The sequence below is a fragment of the Thalia democratica genome, unplaced genomic scaffold, assembly GCF_965202585.1.
Source record: "Thalia democratica unplaced genomic scaffold, ktThaDemo2.hap1.1 HAP1_SCAFFOLD_575, whole genome shotgun sequence".
Classification (NCBI taxonomy): Eukaryota; Metazoa; Chordata; class Thaliacea; order Salpida; family Salpidae; genus Thalia; species Thalia democratica.
In genome coordinates this window covers 1-17,510 of record NW_028139599.1, presented here as the reverse complement: position 1 = coordinate 17,510, position 17,510 = coordinate 1, and the positions used below count along the sequence as shown (strand labels likewise).

At 29.3% G+C, this 17,510-nt stretch overlaps 3 protein-coding genes across 3 annotated transcripts; 2 read left to right on the top strand and 1 right to left on the bottom strand.

Annotated features, from left to right (window-relative positions):
* The first annotated feature begins 3,015 nt into the window (after nt 1-3,015).
* Nucleotides 3,016-3,849, top strand: LOC145846703 (trypsin-like). Its single transcript, XM_082953349.1, has one exon. The coding sequence runs from the start codon at nt 3,016-3,018 to the stop codon at nt 3,847-3,849; it is 834 nt and encodes a 277-aa protein (XP_082809475.1).
* A 2,215-nt stretch (nt 3,850-6,064) lies between these two features.
* Nucleotides 6,065-7,006, bottom strand: LOC145846702 (ubiquitin carboxyl-terminal hydrolase 17-like protein 6). Its single transcript, XM_082953348.1, has one exon. The coding sequence runs from the start codon at nt 7,004-7,006 to the stop codon at nt 6,065-6,067; it is 942 nt and encodes a 313-aa protein (XP_082809474.1).
* Nucleotides 7,007-16,024: 9,018 nt separating this feature from the next.
* LOC145846701 (kelch-like protein 31) lies at nt 16,025-17,475 on the top strand (the record flags this gene model as incomplete). The annotated part of the gene is made up of 3 exons (XM_082953347.1): nt 16,025-16,052; nt 16,442-16,904; nt 16,946-17,475. Coding segments are annotated over exons 1-3 (1,021 nt in total), but the record flags the coding sequence as incomplete, so codon positions are not given.
* Nucleotides 17,476-17,510: the final 35 nt, after the last annotated feature.

The window sequence follows — 17,510 nt, the reverse complement described above, 5'->3', positions numbered from 1 at the left end:
AAATTAAAAAAAAAAATAAAATACATAACAGTCGCAGTTTAGAAAAAAAACGATATACTTGTAAAATTATTACTAAAAAATTTAAGATCCTATGTTTGTTTCAAATATCAATTCAATTAAATTCTTTTGTCTCCTTTGAAACTAGTTGTCTGTTTAAGTAATGGCAAGAAGCGTTTTCTGTTCTATATTATGAAACAAACATTTTTAGAGATAAAACTGTCTCTAAGCTTGTTTAGTAACTGTGTTATAATAAAAACTAAAACTCTATTTACAATTTTAACTAGCTTTATTTCTTTTCAAACATTAAGTTAATATTATTTGGGGAAATTATACCAAAGCGAATTTACCTCTAACGAGTTAAATATATTAGCTTATATAACATTTAAAAATGATATAAATTCATTTTGTACTTTGTTTATCTTGTTTTTTTACTTTGATGTTAATAACTTATTACTTAGTTTAAACTTGATAACTTACATTGGTCTTTATTTTAACTAAAATTGTTAACTGCTGGTTACTAAAACAATACTGTGTAAAGAAAAATTTTTTTGTCACTTATAAGTTTGTTCACTTGAGATCATCGTTCATAAGTAAAAATGTATTGTTGTAAACTAAGTTTACTTAAAATATAAACTAAATTTACTTAAAACCTCTGAATGTTTATTCTTAACTAATTTCTTAAATTCTTTTGATAATCTTTTATAAACTTGTATGCGTTACTAAAACGCACATAGTTGGGAATTGCTTTGTGTTTAAAATACAATACTATGTATTACTTTTAAATATGTTAAACGTTATTTATAGTTGTCTATTTTCAAAGAAAAATTATAATAATAGTTTTGGATACTCTTTAAAACTATAAAGTTTATAGCAGTTTACGTTAGCTATCTTTAATTTTTTCAAATACATTTTTAAACATTGAGTGTTTTGACTTCTAGTAAAACATAGCAAAAGCCCGTATATTTGTCAAAAATAATTTTGAAGTCAATACCTCTAAGAAATATAATACTAAGAATTTTTTTTTATAAGAAGCTGTTTATATAAAGAGTTTAGTTAAAATTTAAAAAAATACGATCATGAAAAAATCAATTTAGTCTCTAATAAAGCAATAGAACTAAACATTAACTAATAAGTGTTTCAGTTTAGCTGAACTATACTAAATCAAAAAAGTTTGAGGGTTAACTTTTAATAATTAAAGTAATTATTTTTTAGTTTTGCTGTTACCCTTTACTAGCTTTACTACTATGTTTTATACAGAATTTTCTTTTTATCTTCTTTACTTTGTTTTATTCATATGGTAATAACTGACACTAGTTGAAACTTTTTAACCTTTTATAAATTATACTAAAAAGTTCACTCAATACGTCAAAATGTGAAAAATTAAATTAATCATTGTTTTAGTTTTGTTGGCTAACACCCTTATCTAATTTTATATGGATTAAGCAAGTACTTGCAGGAATTTTCTTAGTTTACTTAAGTTGTTGGTATCTGATAAGCAAACTAAACTTTTGATTTTTAAATGTTTTCATTGATTTTATCATCTTTATTGTAGCAAACTTATTTTTGACACCTGAATTAAACCATGTTTTTTTTTTTCGAGTTTATGAGCAAATTATTTTTTATGCTCTATAGCGTTTAACAAAAAGTAGTTACAAACATATTAATTGCTCAAGAATATAGAGGCGCAAATGCATGTATTTATATTGTATGTATGTAATAAGTGAAAATTAACTTTAATTTCTTAACATCCAGTTTTAAACTAATATATAAACATTGAGTTGAAAAACGCGCCGCAAAAACTATACAGACTCGAAAATTTTAAGCTCAATTACGTTTAAGTTAACCTAATATGACACAACGATACCGATGCTTCTGGCTAAAATTACAAAATAAAACAGGTTTTTAATAATTTGAAGCATAACAAAAGCTTTCTTTAATGTTTGAACTGATATAAAAAAAGTTTTGGTTTTTTTAAATATAATTTCTATTTAAATTAGGGTTCAAAGTCATTTTATAAATGCCCCTCAGCTGAATTAAAAAATAATAACTCGACCGCCCCTTTTAGTGGTTAATTACCCATTTACCTTTTCGCCCAATTACTACTTATGGCATCCTCTCAGACAGAATCGATCACATTGCCTAATTAGAGAAATCATGATTTACGTTATGATAACAAATTTTTATTTGTCGTAAAACCCTTGTTATTTTTTAAACTTTAAAATGTCTGAAAAAGTATTCTGAAAGACTTTGATTGATATAACTTAAATATAATTTAGTTGTTGTCTTGTCTTTTGTTCACTTGGTGTAGTAGTAAGCGTTAAAGTGATATAGGGTGTAAAATTATTCTTTGTGAAATAGTTTTTTATTATTTTTTATCTTTTAAGGTGCCCCTGAAAAGATAAAAAATAACATTCTATTTACAACTCTAACATTGTTACTTTCCAGCACAAAAACTAATATTAACAATTATGATAGCTATCAGTTTGTAAAGTTTTTTTTTAGCTATTGTTTTTAGTTAAAACATATTTTGACTCATTTTTTCTGTATACATAAGTTTAGTTTAAGCAAAGCTATAGTGAAAATTCTATGTTATTACTTAACCTTAAAATTGCTCATGTATGACAATAAAAATTTACAATTTTATTTTCTTTCATCGGAGGTTTATGCAAAATAAAAGAAGCGAAATGAAGTTTAAGTTTTTTAATTATAAAATGACTGTTTAGAGATTACTACAACCATTTTAAATATCTTCTGCCCGCGAATACTTTCTAACTAGAAAGTATTCAAAAAAACTTGGCCCGTTACTCAAACAAGATTGCCTACTCACTGCTACTAACTTAAGTGAATTAAATTAAGGTGAGTTAAATTTCAATGTATTTCACTATTTAGACAACAATTTTTATTTATTCAAGTACATATGTTACGTCATAATATATAAAAATAGCTATATTTAAAGGCTGAAAAAATGAATGAAAAATTTTTATTTTCTGTTTGTTTTAAAAGTAACCGGTTGAAATGAAACTTTGCATACTTCTTCTATTTTGCTTGCTCCGCTCCACCAGAGGACAGATGATGGGGGGGATGGAGGCAAAGGATAAGGCATTCTTTCCGTTCGCGGTGCAGATTCACAGGTCGAGGTGCCGGGGAAGTAGATGCATGTGCGGAGGAAGCGTGATCGGAGGAAACAGGTTCGGAAACAGATGGGTCATCACCGCCGCCCACTGCATCTGGGACAGAGAAGCGAGGCGGAACTACGACGTCAAAGTGGTGGCCGGGGACAATTGGTGGGTACCCGATTATTGGGGCATACGCCCTAACAGGGTGGAAATGATACCGGACGCGATAATCCGCCACCCGAACTTCGACGCCAACCGCCATAACCACGACCTGGCCCTGCTCTTCTTCAGACAACGAATCACCGTCAACGACCGCATCAGGCCTATCGATCTGCCGGCCATGCGCGGCCATGGGGACCGCGAGCTCCCGTCGCCAGGAGACCAGTGCCTATTCATGGGATGGGGGAATACCCGATTAAACCCAATAACAAAGCAGAGCTTCGACCAGTCGCTGAAGTTGAAAGTGGGATACTTGCGGGTCAGCGGCGTAACCAACCACCACATTGGCTTCAATCTGCAGGACAGGAACGGGGTGTACCCGCTGCACGGGGACTCGGGCAGCCCCCTGCTGTGCAAGGACTCGGACGGAAGTTGGAAGCTGTTTGGAGTTTTCAGGGGGACAAATATAGGAGTTGACTTTGCGTATTTCATGAGACTAGAAAGTTTCAGGAAGTGGATCGACGCGACTCAGTATTACACTGAACAGATGTTTTTTTGGGGATTGCACGATTAGCTGCTCGTCATGTGATAGCCAAAGTTGTAGAAATGAATTGGGCTAAAGATTTTATAAACTTTTACAGGTATGAATTATCAACTATGTGCTTTCTTAACAAAAAGTCTTGCAAAAAGCAATTGCATTAAAAATCATCTTCGTGTAAAATAAATACAAATGTAAACACTGTGTGAGTTTATGTATAGTTTAAAGTTCTTAAATGATAAATCAAGTATTATTCTATTAAATAACTATTTTAAGAATAACCTAAACAGTTTGCTTTTTATTAATTATGCTTAAAACGAGTAACATAAATTTTAAACAGTGTGCTTAATTTTTAACAATAAGTGTATTTCTAAGTCAAATTTATTGATAAATTGTGACTTGTGATAATAACTCTTAAACTGTTTTTAAAAATATTTCAACTCCATAAAAATATTAAAAATTTTAACTACAGTTTTAAACAGTTTATAATTTAAAACAATGTATTTTGTGTATTTAGCAAAATGGTATGAGTAACGTGTGTTTTTAATTCGAGTTTAAATTTAAGTTATTTTTTAAGTTGTCACTATACTATACAAAGTAGAATGATTAAGTCGAAGAAGAGCTTAAGACAAAAAAATAAGTTCACGGGTCTTGCAAATCCATCAGTGTATTGAGAAGAAATATAAACAATTCGCATTAAAAGCAAAGGAATACTAGGCTCCCTACTCAAAAATATGTATTTTACAAGCGTTTTAAACTACTGTAATTTGAGTGAGATCAAGAAGCGGATTTGGCAATAATTTTTGTTATGTTAGTCATATATCAAAGCATATTTTAAGTTTAAAGTTAGTATGCATTAGAAGTAACAACAAGTGTTTGCGTAGTTTTCAATTAAAAATACTTAGATAAGTGTTATTAGAATAAAGCAATGTGGGTAACTTAAATAATAAACTTATTAGGTGTATGGTACACACTACACTTACACTACAAATAATAACTATGTAAGCCCTAACTTTTTTCTTGTGATACTAAATAATACTTTATATGCTACTCTATAAAAACTATGCATGTAAATTAGGGGTTTGTTTTATATTAAAAAACAAGTACACAATTTAAAAATAATACCAAGAACATCATATTATAATAAAAACTTAAAGTAGGTACACTAAAATACCATAAAATCTAAGAAAAATATTCTTTAAGAACGAATAATTTAAATTGAAGTTTTACTACTTGAGTTTTCAATTATAAAACATATATCAGAAAATAAAACTGCTTAAAAATAGCTTTACAACTAACGATATAAGTTTTAACCAATTTTAATTCTGAAACTACATCTGGAAAGGTCTTTACTCGAATCTCACTGCTATAAGTGACGGCTTATCAACAGTCACCTGTATATGTCTCTATGTTTTTTTACGTCAAACGTTTTTTCTCTCAACTTTCTCTAGTTCATTAATTATATTCATAATATATCAGTATTTGCACATTCTCATTCTGGAATTTCACAAAATGGTTTATCAGATAAAACTTGATATCCCGTTACAGTACTTAAAAAAACAACTTATACGGTCTAAAATTACTGTTAGGTTCTTAGTTTAATAATGTTTAATAATAGAACTTTACTATTGTATTTTCAACCACGATTTTGATAAAGATAATAAGTAACTTTTTGTTCATTGTTACGACTTTTAAGAGATATTGCGGTCGCGGGCAATTGAATTTATAAAATATTTAAACTTGAGATCTGAATTAATTAGAAAATGCAGACTAACTTTATATTCTTAATTTACCATACTTGTTCTTATTTGCAATCTTGTACTTTGTTTTTTTTTTGTTTTTTACTTCGATGTTAATAGTTTATTACAAAGTTTAAACTGAATAACTTACACTAGTTAAAATTAAAGACCAAACTGCCTAATTACTAAAACAACACTATAGTCAATTATTAATTTGTTTACTTGAGATCATCGTCCATACGTAAAATTGTAAAGTGATAAAACCAGTATAATTGTTTTTTTTTCTCATAACTAAATATTTGTGAACTTATAGTTTTTCAATCATAACAAAAACTTAAAGTGAAAATGTCGTACAAACAAAATATGAAAAAATAAAAAAAAGAGAGAAAATTTACACGCTTAATCACTACTAAAAAATAAATAACGTTGTAACTTAAGGTTCAACAACGACATACTAAACTTTTTAATTAGCTTTTGACTCATGCTGATCCGTTTTGTTTACTTTTTACAACTTATAGATTTGTATTTTCTCCCTCATCGACCGAGTCACTTCTCACATCATGTTCCTTACCCGGAACTCTTCTGTAGTACAGGCAGTAGGGATCGCTCTTCAGCGCGTCTTCGAGCGAGCTCTTCCCAAACTTTTTGCTCTCGTAGGTGTTCCACTCCCCGCTCGGATCCTGGCAGTGGGCGAAGAAGTGGTTCCTCCTGAACACCACCACCGTGTACAGCTCGTAAACTGTCCGGGGTCCACTGGCGTCCTCCATGTACGGCCCTATGTTGATTTTAGCGGGAAAAGCGGTCGTCTTTTTGTCGCCAAAATAGTCCACCAAGCGGATTTTCAAAACGGGAGGAGAAGCGTCGATGACGTTTTTCTCAGTAAAGTCCCTTTTCTCCCCGCACTCATCGCACGTTCGTTTCACGTCACAATCTATCTCCTTTCTCCACTCTCGGAGCTTTTCCGTGACGTCACCCTTGTCCAGCGTCAGGTTGCACCCCACCGCCTGCCGCTTCTCCCAACCGCACGATTTGCACTTCAGCACGGTAGCTGTCTTGGCGTTGAACACTTCCTCTATGACGCTCTTCTTGCTGCCGTCCTCCAACTTGGCCGCCAGGTGCATCAGCAGCTCGTCGGCATCACCCTTCCTGCCTTTCTTCAGCTCCCCGCCGTCCCTGAAAACCGCTTGCAACAGTTTTTCGGGCTGAACGTCGACTTTCTTCCGCTGGCAAGTAACGAGCAGCTCAACGTACGCCTTCATCAGGCAGCGGTAGCAGTCCTCTTTTTCGCACTCGCAAGCTGAGCTCATGAAGTGGTTGATGAGCTCGGGCGTGTGGTTTATGACTTGCAGCGTGGCCTTGGCGTAGCAGGTCGGCCCGGGCGCTTTTATGCCCGGCAACCTGCAGCTTCCTCGGAGACTTTCTGGCCACTTGGTGTCGAAGTTGTAAACGCTCATGTTGTTTGATAAATTAATATTTACTTGCTAAAATTTGTAATGTTGATATTTAGATTAGAAGACATAAAACTTTGGTCATGTGGTCTGATGATTGAAATGGTATGATCAAATTTTTATATCGTTTTAAGCTTGTCTTACAGAAGCTTTTTTAGATTTTTTTAACATTAGTGCAGTTTTAACTACAACATAAATAAAGTAGTAAATAAAAAAAATTAAAAGAACATTATATACAATAAGTAACTTATTATAATTTTAAGGAAGTAGCTTGATACAGAGTTCATCAGGTCTGAAAAGGAACGACTTTAATTTAATGTTGCTTAAAAAAACTTTTTTTTATAATCGTTTGTTGGTAAGTTTTATAAGGTAACAATAAACTTTTTAGTTATTTTTTAAACCCATTAACTGTATACTCAAAGTACTCATCTATTTAACTATTGCTCTATTGTTTAAAATTGTACTATTTACTTTTCATATATAATAATAATTTTTAGATTAAACCCTAGGTAGCACATATTTATCTGTAAAATAACCTTTAGTTCTATATAACTTTTTTTTTTTAAATATAACTAGATTTGATATTAAGATATGGCATTTGCGTATGACAATACCAACATTTTTCAGTGTTACACAACTTTTTAAAGCAAAAAACTCTGCCTGGTAGAACATAAGAAATTCTGAGATACACAAAGCTATAAAATTATAGAACTAGTTTATGACAAAACTGAATGACATAATAACTTTTTCAAAATAGTTAATTAGGAAAACAAATTGATGTAAACAAAAAAAAATTTGATAAATAACAAAACAGTTGAAAATTTTGATTATAAAGTCTTAAAAATTAGTCTTAGATAAAAAAGGCACGAGCTAATTTGAACTTAAAAAAAGCAGGAAACAAACCTAAGTTAGTCTTGGTTTCACAAAAAATTTAGTATCTTTAAATAAACTATGTAAAACTAGGAATCAACTTATAAAATACAAAAAAGTTGCAAAAAAACATTCTTTTAAATTCTAAAAATATATAAGCAAAAAATCCAAATGGTTAAAATAGGAAAAAAAAAACACGTCAATGAATATTTATATGGATTTAGTTTTTAATTATAAAACCGGAAGAAAATTATAAAAACCATCAAAACAGGAAATGATATTGTTTTCTAAAAGTGTTGCTGAAATACAGCGAATGATAATAGTTGTTCATTTCACCTACTAATTCAAATAAAATTTACTTAAAAGATATTTATTAAATTTATTGTTTTACATTATAAGTTGGTACTCTTAGCTGTCTCAGCTACAAAATGGCTTATAAGAAAGCTTTCTGCTACAGTGCAGTTCTGATGAAACATCCTGAAGTTGCAGAAATACTAATTAGTCACTGCTAAGGAAAAAGTAGGAGCTAAAGTCTTCCCTTATTTGTTGTTCTCCTGATTTCTTCAGGTTTTTTTTTTGTATAACTAAGGTTTTGTGAGTTTCCTAAACTGTGTACAAAAACTAAAATATGTTACCTATTGTATCTAGATTACAAAAAATTCTAAATGACCATTAAATCTACATAAAACCAAACTAAAAAAAGGTTTCAAGGGCACAAAAACAAGCTAGAGCTTTGCAAAAAACTTCAAAACAAGCATTAGGATTTTTCTAAATTTTAAATCAGCCTGAGTGGTAATGACTACCTTGATACTAGAAAAAACAACATTAAATTATTTAACACATTAATTAGTAACAAACTTTTGTTTTATACCGTACATAGAACAAGTTTTACAGAAGAATGATAAAAATTTAAACATTCATTTATTATCAATTTCATGTTTTTATTTTTACAGCTTTCTAAAAACTGATCATGCTATTTATTCTAATTTTAAAGTCATTACTATAGAGACACTTTAAACTTGTATTAAAACTTTGAATTTTATCAGTTCTGTACGCTTAAGTACCTTTACTAAACGAAGTTAATAAAACCTTAAGCTTAATGTTTAGTTTAAAATTCATCATGATAAAATGATTTTAGCCAAGTGTAATAAATAGTTAAACGATAAAGCCACATTGATTCTTTTTAGATGCCAGAATTGTTTAAATTTTACTATCAATAATGTTTTAGACAAATTTTCTCCATTTTTTCAAAATTTTCTCCAGGTTTTTAAAAGCACATATAAAATATACTGTGTAAAGCTACTTAAAATGTGTTTTTTTAATAAAAAGAAATTTGAGGATGACAAAAAAAAAAATATATATAGTAGATTTTTTTGTGTCAGTTAAAAATTTTCTGTTTAACATGTAAAAGTTGTTTAAAATTCCAGGATTTACAAGACTTTTTAGTGAAATTTCTATAAATTCCAGTTTTTTTCAAAATTTTTCAAATTCTTAAGTTTTTTGGCAGGCCTGTACTATAGTAATTTCAGGGTTAACAGGTAAAATTACATTGTCAGCTTATAGTGAAGTTCAAAATAAAAAATTAAAAATAAAAACAAATTAAATACAAAAAAAATATCATCACACAATGGGTGAGAAAACTATACAAAACAGCTTAAACTGTAATCCTAATTTTATAAAACATATTTCCAAACTACTTCAAATAAAAGATAGAGTTAAAATATAATTAATGAACATTACAAAGGTGTAATTGAATGTTTATAGCAAAAAACTAGGGCATCTTCCTAATAAAGATACTTTTACTAGGACTTTCAACTGAAAAAAATAACAGATAATTGCATATTTCCTTTTTCAAATTGTCTCTTGTTAACTTTTAGTTTCACACAAAACTATAAGAACTTCATACTGTAAATTAATTACTGATAATTTCAAGTTGTTTCATTCATGTCAGGTTACTTCTTAACTAAAAGTTGCGTAGAATATACAAACCAATTTGTTAATTTAACATTTGACATTCAAAACATTAGTCAAAAAGATCAATCAAGTCTATAAGTTTATGTAAACTCTGATTATATGGTTTTTAGTTTTTAGTAAATGGTGTTAAATGATTAAAGTTTAAGAGCAGTTTTGTACCACGATGCAGACTTGCCATTTTTACTTATAATTTTTACAATTTTTTATCCCGGACCATAATACATTTGTTTTGTATATTAAAGTTTTACCACTTGTTTACATATGTATTAAAACAGAGAACGGTTCTTTATTGCACGAAGAAAAAATTTCACACGGTTAATAAATTGCACGAAGCCAAATTTGCACAAGGGCAAAGAATCGCACGAGGGAACAAAATTGCACGAAGGCGATTTTGCACCAAGAGTCAATTTTGCACGAGTTACATTTTTGCACGAGAGTAAAAAAATACAGAAAAACAATACTGACCGAGGGTAATGGTTAGGGGTAACAGTGATAGTAATATAAAAATAAAAAAGTAACTAATAAGGATTAATAAACAAAAAAAATAATTAAAAAAGAAAAAATAAAAAGCTACCGCCCGATGGTAAGGGCTAGGGGTAAAAGTGTTTGTGAAATCTATTTTTATAAATATAAAATAAAAAAAATTATAATAATAAAAAAAACTAGCTTACCGACCGAGAGTAAGGGTTAGGGGTAACAGTGTTAGTAAAAAAAAACCAAGTTAAAAAAAGAAACTAAAGTAAATAAAAAAAAAAAAAAAATAATATGTGCAAAAATATCTCCGTGCAAAATTGTCTGCTCGTGTATAATATATTCGTGCAATGTTGTGCACTCGTGCAGTTTTGTCCCCTCATGCAATTTGTACGCTCGAAAAAATTTGACAGCTACCCATTTAAAAATGCCAATACTGTTCTGCATCTACTTTCCCCACATTTACTGTACAATGTAAGTAAATGGACGCTATCAGTGTTAGTTAAATTATCCGAAAAAAGTATGCTTAATATTCTAAAAAACTTCAAAATACCACATGTAGATTGGACGATTAGCTTACAACTTTCTATGAGTTCAACAAAAAATTTCTAGGAGTTTGTATAAATATTTTAGAATACAGGTACTTGTAAGGAGAACGGGTCAAAATTGCACAAAGAGTCAATTTTGCACAAAGATACTTTTGAACGAAAATATATTTTCATGAGGGACAGAATTTTACAGGGAGATCAAATTGCACGAAGACAGTTTTGCACGGAGGGTTATTTTTGCACGAGAGTATAAAAAAAAAACAGAATAAAATATATTTAAAAAAAGAAAAAGAAAAACTAAAAGGTAAACTAATAACAAAAAAGCAAATAAAAGTTACTGACCGAGGGTAAAATTTAGAGGTAACAATGATAGTAAAAAATAAAGAAAAAAAAAATTAATAAAACATTTTATAAAACAAAAGCAAAAAAAACGAGTAAGGAAAATTGATTAATCAAAAAGAAAAAAAAAACTACCGATCGAGGGTAAGGATAAGCTATCTACCCAATAATTTTAAAAAAATAAAAGATAAAAAACAATAATGGAACATTAGAATTAATAAAAGAATAAAAATAAAAAATTAACCCGTGCAAAAATATCTCCGTGCAAAATTGTCTGCTCGTGCAAAAATTTCCTCGTGCAATTTTGTCCGCTCGTGCAAATTTGAAACCTACCCAGTTGTAAGCCTTACTTATAAGACTTAAGTGAACGTTACGTTTGATCTTGATAAAGATTTTTTAGACAAAAAATTAGTTAAAACAAAGTGGATTTTAAGAGCACATCAATAGTAACTTTTGAATCTTTTATCAGGACCAAGCTGTTAATTTAAATTTTGTTAAACATTTTTTTATTAGTAAAGCTTCTGTAAATAACAGATCATTATAAGAACTGCACCGCTATAATAATTTCAAAACAATTATAAATATTGTTACAATTTGTAGAAAATGTACGGTTCTCGATATTTTTAAATACCTTACTATAAGTTGGAGTCATATGCTCTTATATTCTTACGTAAAGTTGTCTTTTAGTCACACCAATACATTGGTTGTTTAGATCACCCGGACACGTAAACTTGTAGACTAAGCAACTACGATACATACCATTTATTTAGTGTTTTAGAGCAAAATATTTCCTTACTTTTTGTGTATTATATGCAATGCGCATTTTTACTTCAATGTCTTCGAAGATAGCTTTGACGTTTTTGGAGAACTTCTCCGATATCTTACTGACATATGGTATTGTAATGAAGTGTTTGTTATAATCTGTATTTTCATTTAGTTCTGACTCAAAGTTGTTTTTCTTTTGCATGTGGTCATCCATAAACATGGTAAGGAAAGAGTTTTTTATCAAAAGTTGTTTGACTTTTTGCCTGTCATTATTTTGTAGATCTTATGAGAAGAGATTTTTGTTTCTGTAGTAGATTTTTTTAACTAAATTTTTCTTCCACGACTGCAGTACACGTGAGTTAAAGCTCATAAGCTCGCCCGTACTTGTTGGTTTCTGTAGATTGATCTTATGAATTTTTTATTTTGTTATTGCTAACTGTAAAATAAGACATGTTTGTTTTAACTAATAAAACCTAAAACTTATTACAGATATGTTGATGATGTATTCTGCATTTTCAAAAACAAAGAACAAATATACATCAGTTTGACGAAAAACTCAACAAAATGTCGTTTTATTTAATTTTGTTTTTTACCAAGTACTTAGTTTCACTCTATTTATATTGTTTTTAGTTAATTTATAAGTTTTTAGTACTTTTGACGAGACGGAATTGTTTATTCCAAAAGCGCTGAAATTGTTAATAAAAGTTATGATGAAAAAAGTTTTGTTTCTTGCAATAAAACTAAATTTAGATGTTTTTAAAGGTTTACCTGCACCTGAGCTAGTGTATTTATGCAAAACTTGTTTTTCTTTATGTATTCAATAAATTGTAATAAAAGTTTACAATTAAGGTTTAATCATTTTTTAACGAAAGAAATAGAATGTATTTGAAGTGTTCTTTGTTCAGCTAAGTTTAAATACTTCAAACAGTAGTCCTTAAGCTAAAAACAACCTGTGCATATTATACTGCTGAAATAAAACCAAACTATAATTTAGTGAGCTGCAACTGGTAGAAAAAAGTAAACACTTTTAATTACCTTTATTATGAATTAAATAAAATTTCTGAACTCATTTAATTGTTCCTTTAGTTGATAGTTATTTTTTACGTCAGACCTTAAATAAACTGAAGCTAGAATTTATAAATGTTTTAATCCGTCAATTATTATTTTATTAAACTTTTTTTTCATCTATCTTCTTACTACAATAATGTTTTATTTAAGTGGCTGATGCTTTACAAACTAATTCAATAAAGGTATCTTCCAGTTTTACTAAAACTCAATACTTTTTTGATATGTCTAATAAGATAAAAACTATGTAGTTAGTTTAGTTTTATGATTTTTATAAGATGATGGTTAATAGCTTATCACATGTGTTTATAAAAGATGTTGTAAAGATAGTTATTTTACTATAAACTACATTTTTTCACAGAATATGCGCAGAGCATGACTATAAAGAACAAACTGGATTGATCCTGAGGTAAAAATAAGTCATAAGACATATTAGAATCATTACAGTTCATTTTTAGGAGTTGATTTTCTTATTAAAGGATAATCGAGCGTAAGTGATATTGCTACAAAAGACTTAAAAAAACTAACTCAGTCTGTCGACAATTGAATTTTAAACTTTTATAGTTACATAAATCATTGATTAAACTTAAGAGATTGTAATTTCAAAATTTATGTTATCAATACTGTCAAAACTTTTTGTTTATAAAAAATGATCACTAACAAGCTTTAAAGAAAAAAGAAATTAAAAGTAATTATGTTTAAAGTCCTTTCTAACAAGTATTTTTCTTATTTTTAATGCTTATAACCATAGAATTATACCTACTTTAGTTTTTCATAAAATTTAAAATTTTTAACATCTTTACACAAAACTAAAGTTTTTTAAGACAATACGCAGTTTATAAAACGTTATATAAAAAGTGCTGTACAAAAACAAAAGTTCATTAATTTGAAAGAAATTTTACAGACAAAACTATACATTAAAAGTTAAAAAAATATTTTCATGTATTTATGAGTATTTGAAAACAAAAAAAAAAAACTTTATTGTATAATTATGCTATATCAAACTAATAAAATAGTTCAAGAAAGCTTCTTTTTTTGACGTGCTCAAAATATTTAATAAATTTACATACACAATTGTAAAAACAACAAGAATTTTTTTTTCAAACATTGCTAAAGTTAAAATAATCAGCAGTTAGATAGTTTTACGTAAATACACTGACATACCTTATGCTTGAAAATTTTATACATGTAGTATATTTTTACAGTTTTCTACACTTTTTACATATAATTTCTTTAAGAATATGTTCAAGTGCAAACTGATTAGTTGTAGATTAATTTGTTTTGCCCAAATACGACAAACTGTATCTGATGTGGCGCTAAAAAAGTAATTTAAAAACAAAATACGTATTATTATTTATCAAATAAAAAAAAGTCTAGTTTTTTTATAAAGTACTAATCAGTTTTTATAACTTAGTTGTTCATTATGTAGAGTTCATTTTAGTTTCACTTTTACTTATTTTAATTACAACTAAAATGTTTTTTTTAAAGTGTTCTTGATTTCAACTTGGTTTAACAATGTTTTAAATCATTATCTTTTTAATACTGGCATTTAAATATGTTTATTAAAGCCTTAATAATAAGATTATAAACTGATTTACTGAGAGTTGTTATTACTGTTGTAGAAATAAAACATTGTGACAAAATTTAGGGTAAAAAATGAACATAATAATTAACGACCAAGAAGTAAGCTAAAATTTTTTATAAATCAAGTTCTTTGGTTTTTAAAAGTAAAATACTATTAAAAACCACTTTTATTGTTTATTCTCCAGTTTTTATTCTTTACAGTGTTTATAATAAAAAGATTTAATTATTGTTTAAGCTATTACATAATATAAAACATTAAGTTTAGTGCTCTTAAATACTACTTTTTAATTTCATATAATCTTTTGACAATAGCCATGTTTCAATAGACATTAATTTGATTAAAGTGTTGTATAAAAAAGACTAAAAGTATTGATAAAATTAATTTATAGAAACGCTGTTTGGATCTTTTGAGCCACTTATTATATACTAAACAATTGTTTGAAAATCAAGTAGTTAAAGTAAGTAAGTTGAGTAGAATGTAGCTTTACGCCAAACAAATTGATCATAGTTTGAGTAAATATATTGAATAGTATAAAAAAAATTAAATTGATACCCAACAACACTTAGGTTATATTTTTTTGTACTTCTTTACGAAAATTGCTAAAATTATTGTTTTTTGTTTTTTTGTTTGTTTCAGGTTATGTTAATTTAGATAGGTTTTATAAAATAATTATGAGCAACAAAGTTCATATTCTAAATAAAAAGCGTATGAAGCTTTATTAGTTTTGTTTATTTTATCTTTTTTTTGATATCTTTTGATATGTATAGTTAAAACAAGTTAAAGATATATCAAATAGTAAAACTATACAAACAACATGCTGTTTATATTTACTGTTTTTTATTTGTTTTATTAACTTATTTTATAGTTTTTGACAGTTAAAATATTTTTTTATAACACTAAACGTGTTTTATTCCATAAGTTTATATTTTCACATTAATTATAAAGTGTTCTATAACTTACTTTGCTTAATATTTCTCTCTTTATGTCTACTTTTTCTCGAAGTAAGTTCAGCATAATAAAAATGGTAAAAATATTTGAATCTTCATCTTGAACCAGTTTTAAAACGTTTCTTTTCTCATACTTTGAAAACTCAACAAACTTAGCAGTTCAAATCAGAGATGTGGAATATAAAACTTTTTTGATGTCAAAAGTTTGATTGCCAATGTTTCTTATAAAATGTGATTGAAATCTGTGCTGACGTTAAATTAAAAAAAATTAAATTAGTTTTATATTTTTTCAAATGTAGATTTTTTTAAATTAAAGTTGGTTTTTTATAACAACGTTTTCAGACTTAAAATATTTAACTACAGCAAAACTTCACCAATCAAATCAAAATCCATCAGTTAATGGTTTACAAGGAAAAAAATTAGAAAAAATAATTCTTTTAACTCTTGCAAAGAAAGAACTATGCAACCCAGCAACTCTGTTAAACAAGGTGAGAATAGAATATAACTTAAATAACAAGTATGGTAGTTTCTATAAATGTAAAATAAATTTAATTATTATGTTTTATATATGGATAATAAAATTTTTTATGCAGTGTGTACTTGACCTATTTTCGTTAAAATGTAGTACAAATGTTTATATTTACTTTTTAGGCATTTAAAATTTAATTCAATCGAGAACATAACATGTTTTTTATTTTACGATTGTTAATACCAAGATTAGAGAATTTTTATTTTTGAAAAAATTTCGCGACCAGTCTAATTTTAAGTTTGCGTATGAATTGTAACATATTTTGATAAAACATGAAACAGGTTTTCCGTTCTCTTTTTAAAAAGCTTGTTTAACCCAACGTAAAACTTTAAACTTCATAAATTACAGGAATCACAAAATCTGACGCGAAAAACATCATGCGGCGCTTGAAAGCGAACAAGACGTGGCCGAACGAAGAGAAGCAATTTGAAATCTGCAAGCATTTTGAAAAGAAGATTGATGCCGACAACGCGGCGTTCTTCTACCGCTTATCCCACCTTTTCAACATGCCGAAGCTGTCGGAACTCGCGCTGCTTTTCATCGAGCGCTGCTTCCCAATGGTCGCCGGCTCTCAAAACTTTTTGGAACTGGACTTGGCTTGCGTGGAAAAGATACTTCTCAGCTCGGAGCTGCACGTCGATTCAGAGCTGCAGGTGTTCGATGCGGCAGAAGCGTGGCTCGCCCACAAACCGGCTGAACGCGGTGAGCACGCGCGATCGATTTTGCAAAGCGTTCGTCTTTCCTTGTTGTCAGTTGAAGCTTTGAACTTCATCCTGAACAAAAACTCATTTTTTCAACCAATGACGAGTGCGTAAGTTTTATAAAAAAAATTATAAAAGATAAAAACACCAGCCGTTCAGACAAACCCAGGATCGAGGGCAGGTGTTGCAACCAGAGCAATTTTGGCATTTTAGTCTGCGGAGGCAGCAAAGCTTATCTGGACTTGTACGATACTATGAGAGATGTTCGCATGATCGCAGCAAACAACTCGTTTGCCGTCACAACCCTACCGCCTCTAATCGAAGAAAAAAATCTGAGCAAAGCAGTAGCTTGTGTAAACCGCGAAGTTTACGTTTTTGGCGGGATTGATAAGGATGATGCTTGCATAACGTCCTTTGAAAAGTATTCGTTTGCCGCCAACGCTTGGAGTGTGGTGGCCGACATGAACGAAAAAGTCCGCGGCTTTTGCGTCACTTCATTCATGGGCAGCATCTACGTTATAGGGGGAGACCATGAAAACCGAGACGAAAGCAACTCTTGCACCAAGTTCAACACGAAAAGTCACGATTTCAGGAAAGTTTGCAGCACCAACGAACCGAGAGTTTTATCAGCGTGCGCAGTCTTTGAAGGCAGGATCGTCGTTTGCGGCGGGCATAAACGACGTTTCACGAACACTGCTGAGGTCTTCGATCATGTG